The sequence below is a fragment of the Osmerus mordax genome, chromosome 8 (assembly GCF_038355195.1).
Source record: "Osmerus mordax isolate fOsmMor3 chromosome 8, fOsmMor3.pri, whole genome shotgun sequence".
Taxonomy (NCBI): Eukaryota; Metazoa; Chordata; class Actinopteri; order Osmeriformes; family Osmeridae; genus Osmerus; species Osmerus mordax.
In genome coordinates this window covers 9,449,162-9,466,495 of record NC_090057.1, presented here as the reverse complement: position 1 = coordinate 9,466,495, position 17,334 = coordinate 9,449,162, and the positions used below count along the sequence as shown (strand labels likewise).

General features: G+C 49.9%; 1 protein-coding gene across 1 annotated transcript in view; it reads right to left on the bottom strand.

Annotated features, from left to right (window-relative positions):
• Positions 1-17,334, bottom strand: part of nbas (NBAS subunit of NRZ tethering complex) — a 91,511-nt gene that overhangs the window by 30,958 nt on the left and 43,219 nt on the right. Inside the window, 7 exon segments of the mRNA XM_067241748.1 lie at positions 695-945; positions 4,211-4,321; positions 4,498-4,721; positions 10,499-10,636; positions 10,892-10,968; positions 15,447-15,570; positions 17,143-17,256. Coding sequence (XP_067097849.1) covers positions 695-945; positions 4,211-4,321; positions 4,498-4,721; positions 10,499-10,636; positions 10,892-10,968; positions 15,447-15,570; positions 17,143-17,256 — 1,039 coding nt within the window.

Below are 17,334 nucleotides of genomic sequence, written 5' to 3'. Positions count from 1 at the left end.
CGTGTGCGTGCTCCCTTGCTTGTTTGTTGTCGTGTCTCTACGCGCGTGCGTGCACACACTTGCATGCGCCTCGCCGGCATTACGTGTCAGTGTTAAAAGGTCTGGTGTTATCAGTAATAGAGGGAGGAAGTGAGGCGTGAAAACGCTGCTGACAACTCGCCGACCTTTCCTGAAGTTCACAGCTCAGGAGTGACACTGCATCCGCCCCCACAAAACAGGAGGCCGCCTGGGGAGCCAGGTCTGAGATGGGCTGGGAAATGGGGCTGGAGTACTCCCGGAGGACCCATGATCCTTGCTACTAACATTCCCATCGATTCTGTAAAGCCCTGTGATAGCGGCTAGGAGCTACATAGAAATGCATTAAAATAGCCCCAGGGTTGTGCCCCAGGCTAGCTAGGTTTTTGAGAAGGTCGGTGGGGGGGGGGGGGGGGGGGGGGGTCAGAGGATGTGGACGAAAAAAAAAACAAAAAACGGAGAATCCAACAAGAAGCCCGTCAGGATAGTGTGGAATCGTGCTCTGCTACATGTCGCATGTCATCCTCCAAAGGACTACGGTTTGAAAATGACATCTTGTAAATGACATCCACGAATTAAGTCTAGTCGAGGTCGACGAAGCAAATACGTCTATTGTGTATGGTTCTGTGGGGCGTTTCTTTTTTCGCGGGACGCCAGCTGCTGTGAAGGTCAGCCTCACCGTTGGCCACGGCCCGCAGCTTCTTGAGCAGCTTGACGTGGCTGTCTGGCTGGATGGCGGCGGTGACGTGCCGGCTGCAGCCGCAGGCCTCCAGCAGGGAGTAGTAGAGGAGCAGGCGGCCCAGGTCGCTGCCCTCCACGCTGGGCAGCACGTACCTGCTCATGTGGCTCAGGAAGGCCTGGGGGTCGCCCTTCAGGGTCTCAAACAGGCCCAGCGCCTCCCCGCGACTCTCTATGTCCTTGGTGGAAAGCCTGGGGGGGGGGGAGAGAGGGGGAGGGAGGGAGAGAGGGAGGGAGAGAGGGACAGTGGGAGGGAGACGGGGAAGGAGATAGGGATGCAGAGGGAAAGGAAGAAGGAGAGTTGGCGTTTAGCTGGAATTGTACCTGCCTTTGGCACTATTCGGTTTCAGTTACAAGTGTTCTTTGAAGAAAGGAGAGATGAGGAGACCGAGGCGGAAGAGTGGAAGATAAAAGAGCGGGAGAGAAAGGAGCAGGGAGAACGCTGGTAGCGCGCAGAAGGAGATGGGAAAAACACTGGCAGGACACAAAGGTTCGCTCGAAACACGAAAGATGAGCAAAACAAACAAGGATGAGGAGGAGACGCAACACGGAAAACTCGAGATCTGTCCCGAGTACTAGACTGAAAGCATGTCTGTCTGTCTCTCCGTCTGGTTGCCGGTGTTTGTCTAATTTTACCGTCTGCCTTCCTCTCTGTCTGCTTGCCTGCCTGTCTGCCTACCTCACACACAGGGATGCATCAAAGCCGGCTGTTGTCTTGGAGGCCCTCCTCCAGACAGAGCTAACTAATAGAATAGCCAGCAGGGCTGTCACACCTCCAACACACAGTGTTTACACTCCATCTCCCGTAAAAACTCACCCACACATGAACCCTGTGTGACACACACACACACACACACGCGTACACACCCTGTGCATCCTCTGATACTGTATAAGTGTGTGGGTATATGAATGTACACATTGGGGGGGTCAGATGGCTGAGCGGTTAGGGAGTCTGGCTATTAATCAGAAGGTTGTTGGTTCGAATCCCGGCTGTGCAAAATGACGTTGTGTCCTTGAGCAAGGCACTTCACCCTACTTGCCTTGGGGAGAATGTCTTTGTATTTACTGTAAGTCGCTCTGGATAAGAGTGTCTGCTAAATGACTAAATGTAAATGTACACACACACACTCCACCATCCGCTCTATGGCAACAGTATGTAGAGCTTGTATCTAAGAGTTGTCTACATGCTGTTTGGATGTATGTGTGTGATCGTATGTGTGTGTGTGTGTGTGTGTGTGTACATGTGACAGAAAGAGATTCCTTTCTCAGCTCTGCTCAAAACTTGAAAAAAGAAAAAAATAGTAATTCAAACAATAAAATGATTCAGAAAGGGCCAGTGCCCTTATGATTTATGGCCAAAGTTGGCCGCATAAAACAGACTTCTAACAGCTAAGAGTAAATCAAACACTGTTAGATATAAAGTGTGTGCGTGTTTGTGTGTGTGTGTGTTAGAGAGAGAAAGTCAATTTCCATAATTTATTTGCTCTCTGACTTCATAGCTAGAGATCTGACTAGCTCTGCACCTTGTTTTAATAGAATGCCTTTTCAGCAGAGACGTAGTATGTGTGTGCCACAATGTGGGTGTGTGTGTTTGTGTGTGTGTGTGTGTGTGTGTGTGCGTGTGTGTGTGGGTGCGTGTGTGTGTGGGTGCGTGTTTGTGTAACATAAATATTCTTCCATGGAGACCCTTTGCATCCTGATGCAGGGTTATGGTTTATTGAGTCCACTTTACGATAAATTACAACCTGTACTTTAAAAAGGTGCCAGGGAAGCTATAATTGAAGGCTGGTCAGCGTGGGGGTGTGTGCCTGCGCCTGTGTGTCAGACTGGTGGATGTGGATCAGAAAAGATGGATGGATGGAAAGATAAACAGATAGAGACAGGTATGGAGAGAGAGAGAGAGAGAGAGAGAGAGAGAGAGAGAGAGAGAGAGAGAGAGAGAGAGAGAGAGAGAGAGAGAGAGAGAGAGAGAGAGAGAGGAAGAAGGGGAAGACACAGGGAAAGACAGTAGTGTGGAGCAGCCCTGCAGAAAGAGAGGGAGGAGGACAGGAATGGATGGATGGATGGAGGGGTGCGGAGATAGAGGATAGGGCTAAAGAGTGTCTCACAGAGTCTCCAATTAACACAGAATAAACGCTTCAAAAGGAATCAATACACTGCTAAACACCACACTAGCCATTTATCCTCACAGTGTGTGTGTGTGTGTGTGTTCAGGGGACAGTTTCTGGCCTCTCCATCACTGCTGGACAGAATAGATAACGAGAGGAAGGAGAAAGACAAGAGACCAGCTAACGAGTGTGTTTACTTGAGTTAGGGAGAGAGAAAGAGACAGGGGGAAAAGCGAGGGACCAAGATAGGAGATAGAGAGAGAGAGGATGGAACTGGAAGAAAGAAAATATTATAATACTGTAGCAACAGTGAGTGTGTGAGACTCGTATTTACTGTGTGTGTGTGCATGAGTGTGTTTACGCAAATGGAGATGACAGCTTGTAAGCCTTAAGATTCCCATCCTTCTGTAATAAATGGCCTCTTGTCGAGGCTGCTTACTGAATTTGAACCCTATGCACACACACACGCAAGCACACATGCACTCACACACACACACAGATACAGACACAAGCAATTACAACCTGCTGTTCAAAATAACAAGACCATTTGTAAACAAATTAGCCTACACACATTAATGAAAAACAGAAACGTCTGCTTGAATAAAATAAATAAAGAACACATTCGGAATAATGGGCAAAGTCCCGCCAACACCCCAGAGCCTAATTTCAACTCCTTGATTACCGTGGCGATTAAATATGCGTACAAATTCAAAAATATGCCCTTCTTGAAGTTTCTGACATGGTAGAAGACACAACAAACAGAGTGTATGCTAATCAGGAGAGGAAAATACCTCCTGGAGGAGAGAGAGAGGAAGAGCGGGAGGGATGGGAGAGAGAGAGAAGGAGAGCGGGAAGAGGAGAAGAGAACAACTCTCACGCAGCAAATCGGTTTCATGCGCCGGATCTGAAATGAACAAGCAAGAGTGTAATGAGCTTCTATTTATACTGTTGTCCCTAACAGAGAAAACGAACGTGCGAGAGAGAGAGATAGAGAGACAGAGAAGGAAGCAGGAATGTCAGCGTGCGTTTGGCTTTGTCTTCACAAGGAGCAGTACGCCAGCGACAGCCCTCTCTCCCCCAGGATAGGCTGCTAAAAGCTGGGGTGGGCTCCTTCCCAACCCCCCCTACCCCTCCTCTCTCCATCTTCCAGAGAAGTAGAGTGGCTTTCTGGTGCCAGTCTTGAATAGCTGGACACAACATGGAAGGGTTTAAGGCCTAGGCTGCTGCTAACCCCTCTGTGACAGAAGTACTTTAAATGGGGGCGGTAAGCACAAAATCTGACAAATCTTGATTAGGTCTTGTGAAATCAGAGCCATGCTGATACATGTGTGTGTGTGTGTGTGTCCTACCCGCTGTCAGTAAAGAGGAACTCCAGGTGAGTCATGTAGACCTCCCACAGAGGAACACTGTAGCGCTGAGCCAGAGACAGAGAGATATTGTACACACTGTCCTCCAGGGTCCTGCAACACACCAAACACACAGCTTGACTACGATAAACCCAAAACACCCGCACCCAGCAAATAACAAGCAAACACATTCCTCCCCCGTCTTGCTCTTTTGTTTCTCTGTCTCACTCACACACACACGTCAACAGACACAACACCCCCCCCCCCCCCCCCCACACACACACACTTACTCGGCCAGGCCGAGGATGGTCTGCTTCTTGTAGTGTGTGTCGGAGCTGAAGCGCTGGATGTCCACGCCCCGGCCTAGCCCCTGAAGCACCTGGGCCTGCGTCAGGTCTGTCAGACGCTCGTTATACACGCGCAGCTGGCCGATCAGCTGCTCCAGCTCCTCCGGCCAATCCGAGCGGGCCGACACGTGCTGGGTGACCAATCGGATCAGCTCCTTGGGGTCCGCCTACAGGTGAGGGTGCCGAGAGAGGAGGGAGGGTTGAGAAGATGATGGAGAGAGGAAAAGGGATTTAGGCCACAGTTCTGGTTTGCGAAGCATGTTTTGGTAAAAGGTTTTGGACTTTAGCTTAGCTGGCTAACACATAGGAGATCCATATTCAAAGCCAGGCCTTCCTATACCACTTTCTACTGTACCCCGGTACAATGCCCTCCCAGCTGTCTGGGTGGCTGTTCTGGGCTGGAGAGCGAGAGAGAGAAGCACAACGGCTGACCTCGTTGCTGCTTGAAGAGTGTGTGTGTGTACGTAAGAGAGAAGGGCTTTCCTGGGTGTATCACAACAGCCGGGGTTTTCACAAACCCTGGTCTCCGCATGCCCCCGCCCCCGTTCCACCCCCTCGGCTTGCTCACAGCCCCCCCTTAATGACACGATCAGAGCAAATAGCTGTCATTTCCCGAAACAGTTCGGTGAGAACAGCGATTGTGCTTACTGCAGCCCATCATCCTGCTTTTGGAATTCACACTGTGGGTACGTGCGCGGGTATTGTGTGAATAAAGCAATTACTTAGATTTAAAAAAAAATACCCGCCACCCATTGGAAACCATGATATGAATTTCCTCTGAAATGTCCTCCGCAGTTCTCAGGGGGAATGATGAGAGAACATCAGTAGATGTACTATAGGAACCATAATTACCTGCTTTACAATACCGGCCTGGGGGGAATTAGTTTGGGGACGCGCATTTGATTGCGACTGTGACAAGTGCTGGGGAGATGTGGGCGGCTGCTGGATCATCTTCATCAACCCTCACTAATTAAAACTAAAACAAGTGTCTGCTGTTAGTCTTGGCACCTCATTGACTGTCGCCTGGTGCGGTAGGATGGGTTATTCGTTGGTCTCATTTGCATACGGTAATTATTGCTGGTAAAATGCCTGTTGACTTCTGTTTTTTTTCCTTGATGAGGGAGTTGATATGTGGGTGTGTTCAAAGACTGTCGCCAGACAGTCTTTGAACACACCCACATATCAACACAAGTGTCATTCTGCCCATGTCCCTCCCTCTCTGTTCTGCCCTTCCTACTCCTCCTCCTCCTCCTCCTCCCTTCTTCTCCTCTCCTACCTCCCGATGTTCCTCTTCTGATCCCACACACACACGCACACACTTTGTTGGTGTGTGCGTGTGTGTGTGTCCGTGTGTGTGTGGGAAGGGCAGAACAGAGAGGGAGGGACATGGGCAGAATGACACAAGAGAAACAGAAGGAGGAGAGGAGCTGATGATCTCATCAAACGGGCTGGATATGACAGGAGAATCCAAAGGCAGGAAGTCGAAGGGAAGGAGGGTGACTTAGGCTGTGGAAGAAGGCCAGAAGATGGAGGAGGAGGGAGGAGAGAGGGAGAAGGAGGAATGGCCGAGTTCTTCAACACTGACAGATCTTCAGAGAACTTCTACCTGCCATTCCAACCCTTCCAGAGGCAGAGAAGAGGAGGAGGGAGGGGAGAGAAAGGGGGAGGAGGATGAGATGAATGCTCAGCAGCGGTGGGCGATGGTGCCAGGGTCCCTCAGACTGACAGGGAGAGAGAAAAAAAAGGGAAAAAATAAGAAAGAAAAAAGACAAAGCGAAAAGAAATAAAATAAAAAATTCTCTATGGCGTCAGTGTGTTGGAGGTTTGACGGACAGGGCTGTGTTTGAAGGTCTTGTGTGAAATTAGCCTTTTGTGATGAAACACCAGTATCCCACTCCCTCCCTCCCTCCCTCCCTCCCCACCCCCTCCCTCCCCACCCACCCCTCCCATCATCACTCCCTCCCTCCACTCCCTTCACTCCATCTCTGTCTCGTACATTAGTCTCTTCAAAACTCTCCATCTCTCTCTCTCTCTCTGCCCATCATTCGCTATCATTCTTCTGTACCCTCTCCTTTCCCCTCCCTCCCCTCCCCCATTTTTTCTCAGACATCTTCATTTGTTCGCTTTTTTTCTGAAAACATTTTATCCTGCTTTGGGGTAAAAAATAAAAGAAAGTTGCATGTTCTTTGAGGACATGAAAGGAAGGAAGCCAAATGAAGCTGTGTGACCACAACGACAACACCCCCTCCCTCCTCGCCCGAGGCTCTCCCCTGCTCTCACACACTGGAGGAAGACGACAACGCTCTCTGTCCACACGAGAGACATTCATCCACTGAAAGCCCAGATGTGTACAGTGAAGCTATGTAGAAACAGCTCTCTTCGTCTCTGTGATCGGAGGGTAGAGACACAAGCACGCTCACCCACATACACACTCCACTAATAATGATCATTATGAGTCCTACTTCTATCTAACGTAGGTCTCAGAGCACTTTACATCCAATTGGGTAATTAGTGCTGTGGCTGTTTTGATGTTGGAGTGTGGTTTTAATGGGAATTGATGTGTGTCTGTCCTATTAAGGCCCATGTGCTTCTAATGTAGGGTGCAAGGGGGGATAGATCAAATGGATAATTATTTAATAATCACATTCAACTTCACCCTGCTAATGAACCCATCACATATGAAGAACATGCACTTGCTACAGACCTACACTAATGGATACTTCACCCATTGGAGAGCCTTTTAAGTGTTTTCCCACTGACGAATTGTGATAGGCTTCACCGAATGGATTGGGAATTGAGAATGGGGAGTGGGTCAAAAAGGCCTAATTAGATCTATAGATACCCCATCACGGGTATTTGGCAGTTTAAATTAAACACACCTTTTCGGGTATAATATGGCAACCTCAAGTGCTGTGTGGCAAGGTCAAGACTGTTTACTGTTGACCCAGCCCTTTTGTCCAGCAGGAGTGAAAATTCTAGTTTGACCAATCAGATCCATCTTTATTACAAAGAGTGTTAATGTTAGAGATGTAATGTTTTGAATGCAAGTCTCCTTTAATACATCAACCACTTTAAGTACATTCATTTTCTAAGAGAATTTGTGTGTTCACACGTAGGCGCTTGTACGTGTGCATGTGAAGGTGCATGCACTTGTGTGTGTGTGTGTGTGTACGTGTGTGTGTGTGATCAATACCTCCTGGCTGCTGCAGGGGGAAGATAAACGGTTGAGTGAAAATCTCAATCTCTTTACTCAGCAGCCTGTGATACAGTGTCTGCACACTCACTGCAACAATTATGCAAAACAAAACACACACACACACGCCTCTGCAAACACCTAAACGCACGACACACCCGCCCTCACACAGCAAGGCTGTGCAGACACCAGCACCAGAACAATTATGCTAAGGGGCTCTTCTTTTTGCAAATGAGCATTTTAGTCAACATAATGAAAACTCATTGAGCGCGAGAGAGCGAGCAGGAGATCGGCTCATAAGGCCTTGCGGCGAGATGAAATCCCATTTGCTGAGTCACAGAACGGGGCGTCGTCCTTCATGCCTACCAGCTGTGATAGGACGTCGCAGATGAGCACTCAGAATCGTCCGTGACGACGAGCCGCAGCCTTGGGTCCTTTTGGGTCCTCAGTCCCACAACTCCAGGTGCGTTCAATCACTAAACCACCCATTCCAGAGTCACAAGAATCCCAAGTAAATCTACTGAAACGCTTGAGTTACGCGCCAGACTTTCAAGTCACAGAGCTGAAACACAGACGTGGCATCTGCTTAGCATCATGCATTCATCTAGCAGACACTTTTATCCATAGCATAGGGGGGGGGGGGGGGACCTGCGTCCTCTCGATCGGCGGTGAAACGCAGTACCGCTGGGCAGTACCGAGAGCCGGACGTTTGAGTGACAGATCCCGCCTTGAGCTCTGCCGTTCACAAAGAGCTTGGTCGGCTGTCGTCGGGTTTACACGGCATGGGCAACAACATCGCACGGTTGCCGATCCTTTCATGTGCCAGGTGAAGAGTTAAGAACCCTGTCGCCAGCCCTCACAGCCCTCTCAGTATATCTCCCTCAGTCCGAGGTGACCGGGAAGATAAAACCTCCCGCGAGGACGACGACTCCCGTGCTCTTCAAACGGGGAGGAAACGTCTTGTTCCAGCTTCATTTGCGATGCAACAAAAACACGGCCGAGATGCCGAAGCACTCACTCGGGCGCCACGCAGATCTGTCTCTCACGCGCGCACGCACGCCCATCCACACGGGCTCCCGGAAAGGGAATATCACACACGGTGTGCATGCCTTCCGCAGATAAGACGGGCGGGAGGGCGAGGGAACGCAAGGCTTGGAGAGGAACCCGTGATTAATGGCGGGGAGAGATAAAGTACACAGACCGCTGGCGAGAGGGAGCTGAAGAGAAGGAGGTGGGATGATATGTACCAAAAGGACAGCTAGATTATGGAAAGCACATTAGAGGTGGAGAGAAAGCCTGAAAGAGAGAGACAGAGAGAGAGGGAGATAGAGAGTGGGAGGGAGAGAAGGAGACGGAGAAAGGGAGATGGCGAGAGAGAATGAGAGTTCTTGTGTATATTAGTGTTTTACACAGTAAAACCTGGTGTCAGCTCATCAATAGGAGCAGTCAAACAGGCCCTGGCACCAGCAAGATAACAAGCACTCCCACACAGGGGAAAACAGCTCTGCCGAAAAGAACACTTAAAAAAAAGAAGAAGAGATTAGGAAATGAAGGTAAACCCCTGTCAAAGTGGTTAAAGGGAAAAGTTAGACATTTTTTAAGAATTGGACTTCAACTTCAGAAAGTTCTAGAGAAATGGGGACAACCAGACATTAGATTAGAATGGAGAAAGAGCAGTGGAGTGTGAGTGTGTGTGTGTGCGTGCCCGTTCACTGGAAAGATGGAGGCGGTGGTTAGAACGACCTTGAATGTCAGTAGGGACACACTTATCCACCACTCTGACTGCTTTTCATTTGGTTTTTTTTTTCTCTCCTTCCTTTATTCTGTCATTTCTTCCCTTCCCTTCCCTCCCACCCATGTTAAAGCCCACTAGAGGCCCAGTCCACTTCAGGAAAAGGTCAGTGCTATTTCTCTTTTGCGCTCTCTCTCTCTCTCTCTCTCTCTCTCTCTCTCTCCTCTCGTCCTGCCCTCTATGGAGGGGGATGAATGTTTTAATGGTAGTACCCTCTTCCTATCAGTACAAGATGTCCACAGCAGTTGACCTATAGAGAGAGTATGTGTGTGTGTGTGTGTGTAGTTCATTCCCTTTGTGAAGTGAATACATTGGGAATTAACACACCCAGAGAGTAGAGAAGGGAGTAGAGGCAGAGCAAGAAGAAGTAGGAAGGTAGAAAGAACAGAAGGGAGAGAGAGGAGGAATAGCAGGAGAAGGAGGAGGAGGGAGAGGAGAAGGAGGAGGAAGAGGAGGAAGAGGAGGAGAGGAGAAGGAAGAGCAGGAGGAGGAGGAGGAGGAGGAAGAGCAGGAGGAGGAAAAGCAGGCGGAGGAAAAGCAGGAGGAGGAGGATGATGTGGATGAGGAGGAGGAGGAAAAGCAGGAGGAGGAAAAGCAGGAGGAGGAAGAGGAGAAAGAGCAGGAAAAGGAAGAGGAGGAGGAAAAGCAGGAGGAGGAAGAGGAGGAGGAGCAGGAGGAGGAAGAGGAGGAGGAAGAGCAGGAGGAGGAAAAGCAGGAGGAGGAAGAGGAGGAGAGGAGGAGGACAGGAGAAGGAGGAGGAAGAGGAGGAAGAGAAGAGCAGGAGGAGGAAGAGCAGGAAGAGGAAGAGCAGGAGGAAGAGGAGCAGGTTGAGCAGGTGATGCAGCAGGTGGGCAGTAAGACAGGTATATCCGGGCCATGCAGACACAGGAGTCAGGACAACCTCAATCACACACACACACACCACCACCACTACTACTACTACTACTACTACTACTCACCCTGTAGAGAGTATGGCTCTTGTCTTTGAAGCAGGGGGCGAGGTGTGTGTAGATCTGCAGGGAGTAGTAGTAGGCAGCCAGCTGGAGGGACAGAGCCGAGTGGCTCTGCTTCTCAAAACACCTGTTGGCATCCAACACCTGGACATGCAGGGAGCCAGCGTCAGACAGCCTGCCGTCTGCCCGGCATGGCAATGTATAGATGGTGCCTTCAGAATGATCAGTAGGTTCAATAAAGCATTTGACATGAGAGATATATAGCGAGAGAGATACAAAGAGAGAGAGAGAGAGAGAGAGAGAGAGAGGGTGAAAGGAGGGAGGGGGGAGGGGAAATTGGAGGAAAGTAGGAGAGACAGGTGGATATTGTGTGCGTGTGTGCGTGCGTGTGTGTCTAACCTGAGGCAGGGCCAGTAAGTAGGCCAAAGCCAGCGTCATGTCCCTGGGAAACGCATCGTTGGCCAGCTGCAACAACACTGGAGAATGGAGGGATGAGAGAGAGAATGAGAGAGAAAGAGACAAAGTGAGAGAAAGAGAGGGAGAGAAAGACAAAGAGGGAGAGAAGGAAAGGGGGATGAATATTTTATTCGAAACACCCCAGCCTCATTGTATTATCCCTTGTGTCTTGAAAACAGGCGACAGGCTATGCCAGAAACACCCCTCTCTGGACTAGACAAGAGAGAGGGAAGGTAAAAATAGAGAGAGAGAGAGAGAGAGAGACAGAGAAAGAGAGCGAGAAAGAGAGAAGGCAGGAGGTGGGAGAGAGCGCTCTTCAATGTCAGGATCATTAACAAAGCCTCCTGAGTGGTCCTGTCTGCCTGTGCATCTGTCCACTGGTCTGTCTGATCTATTTCTAGAGCATGCTCCAGTCTGGCTGCCTGTCTCTCTGCCTGTATGTCTGTCTCTCTGCCTGTATGTCTGTCTCTCTGCCTGTATGTCTTTCTACCCTGGAGGGAAGGGTGTTGTCTGTAGTCTGTGTGTCTAGACGACACTAAGTAGACGTCTCGAACCCAGAGGAGGAACATCCCACCTCACACTAGGGTGGGTCATGACCCGTCACCCTGTACTGTCACCCTGTTGTGTCACCCTGTTGTGTCACCCTGTTGTGTCACCCTGTACTGTCACCCTGTACTGTCACCCTGTACTGTCACCCTGTTGTGTCACCCTGTTGTGTCACCCTGTTGTGTCACCCTGTACTGTCACCCTGTACTGTCACCCTGTACTGTCACCCTGTTGTGTCACCCTGTTGTGTCACCTTGTACTGTCACCCTGTACTGTCACCCTGTACTGTCACCCTGTACTGTCACCCTGTACTGTCACCCTGTTGTGTCACCCTGTACTGTCACCCTGTACTGTCACCCTGTACTGTCACCCTGTACTGTCACCCTGTAGTACTGTCACCCTGTACTGTCACCCTGTTGTGTCACCCTGTACTGTCACCCTGTACTGTCACCCTGTAGTACTGTCACCCTGTAGTACTGTCACCCTGTAGTACTGTCACCCTGTACTGTCACCCTGTACTGTCACCCTGTACTGTCACCCTGTACTGTCACCCTGTAGTACTGTCACCCTGTAGTACTGTCACCCTGTACTGTCACCCTGTACTGTCACCCTGTACTGTCACCCTGTACTGTCACCCTGTAGTACTGTCACCCTGTACTGTCACCCTGTACTGTCACCCTGTACTGTCACCCTGTACTGTCACCCTGTACTGTCACCCTGTAGTACTGTCACCCTGTACTGTCACCCTGTACTGTCACCCTGTACTGTCACCCTGTACTGTCACCCTGTAGTACTGTCACCCTGTACTGTCACCCTGTTGTGTCACCCTGTACTGTCACCCTGTACTGTCACCCTGTACTGTCACCCTGTAGTACTGTCACCCTGTACTGTCACCCTGTACTGTCACCCTGTACTGTCACCCTGTACTGTCACCCGGTACTGTCACCCGGTACTGTCACCCTGTACTGTCACCCTGTACTGTCACCCTGTACTGTCACCCCACACTCTCCCTGATGGTTGCAGAGTCCTGCCTACTACACACTGCTTTGTTCCCATCTATTCTAGACCATTCCAAACTGCTGGGGCAAACCCATGTCCATAATGATATCTATCATCCAACACCAGGTAGCCCCCGGCAACCAGTGCTAGGCCAATGCCCTTAGGGCCTCTGGGATTTGGAGCCAATCCAAGCCAATCACAGCCCTAGGCCAGGACTAGACTACAAACAGTGTCCCAGGATCGTGGAAGACAGACAGTGTTGGAAATTGAGACAGACAAACACACACAAAACAAAGGCAAACCACTTGCCCTACACACACTCAACACATACTTGAAAGGCAAGCACCACCATAACCGGGACAGAAAACCACTCTTACCACAGAAGCTCTTTGAAGTAGGAGCAGAACAAACCATCCAATGGTGAGAGTCAAGAGAACACAGTGGAACAGACTGAGACATTCTAAGCAGCTGAATGACAGACAGACAGGCAGGCAGACAAACATCTTGGTAGGCAGAGAGACAGACATGCACACAGACAGTCCGACAGACAGAATGGGAGACAGACATACAGACAACTAAAACACAAACCTAAACGAAAGCACCGCAAAAAATGTGGTACAATCAAATGAACAAAATCCACACACAGCTGCACCTGTCTGCAGTGTTATTGACACATAACCCTCTCATATTAAGGATGAGACAAACAGATCAATAGAGAATAAAATGCCAACCCTGAAAGCTAATGCAACAAGACTTTGGTTGTTTCCATACATCAGGCCTCTGATGCCCTGCTATTCCACCATGACACGGTGTGTGTGTGTGTGTGTGCATGTGCATGTGTGTTTACGTGTGTCCATCGATCTGGGGATGATAAATTCATCTACAGATAAACCTGAGGCAGTGCTTGTGAGAGTGTGTGTGTGTGAGTGTGTGAGTGTGTGTGTGTGTGTGTGAGATTTCACTGGCTCAGAGAGGCATAACAGTTTCCTCCCTCCCTCCTGGTCCATCTCTTTTCTTCTGTGTCTGTTCCCCTCCAGGTCCCAATAAGCCTCACCTCAGAGAGGGCTTAGTACACACACCCCCTCCAAACACACCGATAACATCAACACAGAAAACCACCACAGGGCCAAACACGAAAACACACACATGCGCACCCGGGCACGTACACACACGCGCACACACAGACACAGTCCCAATGCATGCCCCAGCGTGTGGGAAAACCCAACGACATTGATTAGAGGAAGCCAAGACATTGACATTGATTAAGGTATCACTTGTGTAGGAGTGTGGAAAACAAATGATTAAACCCAGATGAACACGCGTCCAATGTCACCCCACTCAGCTGTGTGTGTGCGAGTGTGTGTGTGCGCGTGCGCGCGCAGTCACTCCCCTCGGGCACTGGTGAGTCCAATATCAGTTGAATACGCATCTGCCGCAGCAGACTCCCTGATCACAATCACATTGAGTTTGCTCCAGTCTTGACAACATTAATTACTGCGACCCTTATCTGGCCCAGGTGAAAATCTATATATTTATTTTCTAAAAGGCCATGTTGAAGTCTTCTGGAGGACGCGTGTCTTGGCCAGACAATGCAGCAGTCATTAATCGAGCATTGTTATCGGGCGTCGCCGGCTGTCGTGACCAGCGCTTCTCTTTCCCCACACGTCCCGGTGACGCTCTGAGGGAAAGGTGACTTCTAAGACACACGTTCATTTCCATAAATGAGGGAGGCCTCCGGACTGAAGATGGATATGCTCAATGAGCGAGTGCGTGTGTGTTCCTTGGGTGCGCGTGTGTGTTCCCTGGGTGCGCGTGTTCCCTGTGCGCGTCTGCGGGTAAAACGGAAGGGTGACAATGTGTGTGTGTGTGTTCCCTGCGGGTCTAGGAACATGGGTATACACCTTGAGCTCAGTATGTGCCCGCCATAAAGAGTGTGTATCTCAAATCCAGCGTTTTGCCATTTGCATCTGCGACCGTGTGTGTGTGTGCGTGCGTGCGTGTGTAACAGTGCCGTGGCATTGATTTTGCGGGCAGAGGCCATCCATCAGGCAGTGCGTAGCCTTGATGTTTTGACTCACTGCTATCTCTCTGGTATCACAGCCACGCATAGTTATTTACTGTTGCCGTGGGGAACGTGGGTATACATTAATTAATCAATATGATGCTGTTCTTCCCAACGTGGTCCCCAAAGGAGCCCTGGGGCTACTGAGAGATGGATGAGGGAGGAGAGGAAAGGGCAGGGGGGGGGAGGGGTCGGGGGGGAGCAAACAAGGTTGACCACTCTCCAAATACCAGGGAGATGGAACTCACGCACGCACACACACACACACACACACGCGGCCCATTCCAAATGTGACAAGGCCAAGAGATTCTCCAGTCTAGAGCACTTAAAGACTAGTTCACAAAACAAGAGACTCAAACACACGTACACACACATCACTTTTAATATTTTGTCCTCTGCGCCACCCCCTTTATCTGGTCTATACTTAATTATCTCACTCTATGACTCTGTCCTTCCATCTTCTCTTCCATCTCTGTTCTCCCTCTCCCTCTCTTCCAGCCTCCCACCCTCCCCTCCCCCCCAGTCAATGCGAGGTAGCATCTGGTCTATCAGCAGCACCGAACACTATGGCAATGTCTGATATGGAGACACGGCTGTTGTGTGTGTGTGTGTACACACCTTATGGAGATACTACTGGGGGTTAAGAGGGCGGACTCATATCTGGAGACTGAGAGCTTGGAAATCAGGGCTCAACTGTGTGCTTTCCACACTGGGCTTCAAGCATCTATCTCTTTCTCTCTACCTCTCCATCAGCCACTCTTGTCTGAGTGGCTCTGAGTGTGTCTGCTTGTCTCACTCTCTAACTTCTTTGAACTCTCCAACTCCGTCTCGGCACATATTTCCGTACCCTTGAGTGTTTGTGTGTGTTTGTGTGTGTTTGTGTGTCCTCACCCTCGGTGGCAGGGAACAAGGTCTGTCCCTCCGTCTTGGTCTCGGCCAGTTTTCCTGTCCTCAACAGCACCTCAGCAAAGTCCTCCTGGGTCACGGCGTGGTAGGACGAGTACACATCCTCCCTCTGCCAGGGAGACAGGACACAGCGACAGGAAGTCAGGACACCCCGACAGGAAGTCGGGACGGTGGGAAAGACACAGGACACACAAACAGGAACGCAGGGTGACTCCATTATATTGAATAGCTCCATTGTAGTCTGAGTGATAGGCAGACGGCAAAGGGTTCTGGTTGAGCTAAGCCACTCAGGACAAGCAGTCATTATCTTTATTAACTCCATGGTACCATCCTTTGTAACCAAGCACCAGTGCACTCCAGATGCATTGTTCATGTAAGAAAGCTCATCTGAGGGGAAATCACAGGGCTGTCGAAGACACGGCGATTAAACATAGTCTTCATAGTAATTGACCGAAATGATTGAAAATCCTCTAGATTTCCTGTGCAACCTGTAGACCTATTTTCAGGGAAGGAACGAGAGCCGCATTGCGTTTAGGTTCATTGTGTATTTGTCCATCTTTTTCTTTCCGTGTGTTTGCTTTTGTGATCTTTTCTCTGTGTTTTTCACATTTGCATTCGTTATTTCTCTGGCCACCCATCCACCTCCCTCACTCATCACTACTCCATCCATTTCCCTGTCTACAAAGCAGGCCCTTAGGACTATCTAGGCCCTCTATTGACAGCTAAAAGCAGTGAGAAAGGTCAAAATGACTGCATTGATTGACTGACTGATATATGAAAGGAAGGGGGCAATGACTATTGATAGACGAATGGATGGATGGAGGGAGGAAGGAGAAGAGGGCTTAAGAGAGGCCCATTAAAATGTCATGATGGGAGAAGAATGACGCCTCCTCCACTCCTGAAGCTATCCCTAGGATTTGTGTGTCTGTTTAAAAAGCCAAGTCATAGCCTGAGGAGGTCTGTCGGCCGTTTTGCCCACGTAAAAGGTCAGAGCCGTGCTTTTTAGTTGCTAACTCATTCCATCGATATTGTGTTTCTTTGAATTCGGGAAGTTAGTGCTCTCTCTGCCCCCATCTCTTTGAATCTATCGCTTTCTTTTTCCCGACTTTCCCTCCTCCTCCGTCTCCTGGTGACTCATGTCTCTGTGTTTATCGCTTGCTTCATTTTCAGTGTCTCGGCACCGCCCCCCCCCCCCCCGTGGACGTTCCGGAATCATCCGCCTGTGCTCCAGGACAGCTCGTGGGAAATCCCAAATGATGAAGTGAAAACGGACGGACCCTTTTCCATTCACAGTCAACAATTTGCGAAGGATTTACTCGTGGTTACCAGAAGATTCCAAGTGTTGTACGGCGCTAGTGTGCGAAAAGGAAAACGACTGCCCCCAGGATGAGGCTGCATCAATTTCGCAATAGGTTTTGGGAAGGAAGAGGAAGGGAGAGAGAGACAACACATTGTTGTTCCCTCCATCGCATGCCCTTATGAGGAAGCACAACCTTCTGGTAACCGGATAAAGAAGACGTAGCTTAAGGATTGTTTGCGGAAACAACAAAACAGTGACTTGCGGTTCGGGGGGGGAAATGAGTACGGAGATCATTTGAGAGAATTAAGAAGCTTAAGGGGGAGAAAGACAGAAAGAAGAAAAACAAATCTTCTAAAAGGAGCGAGCAGCCGGGAGACTCACCGGGTCCACATAGGGCTCATCAAACAGGCCCTGGTAGAAAGGACTGCAGCTCTGCCTGGCCAAATCCTCGTTCTCCCTGCTCGCGCCCAGCCTGGAAGATCCTGCCCTCTGACCCTGAGGAGCCATACAGCTTGGTTAAACATTCATGAAGCCCATAATACCAACACCGGCTCCCCTCCTGCATTCCCCAGG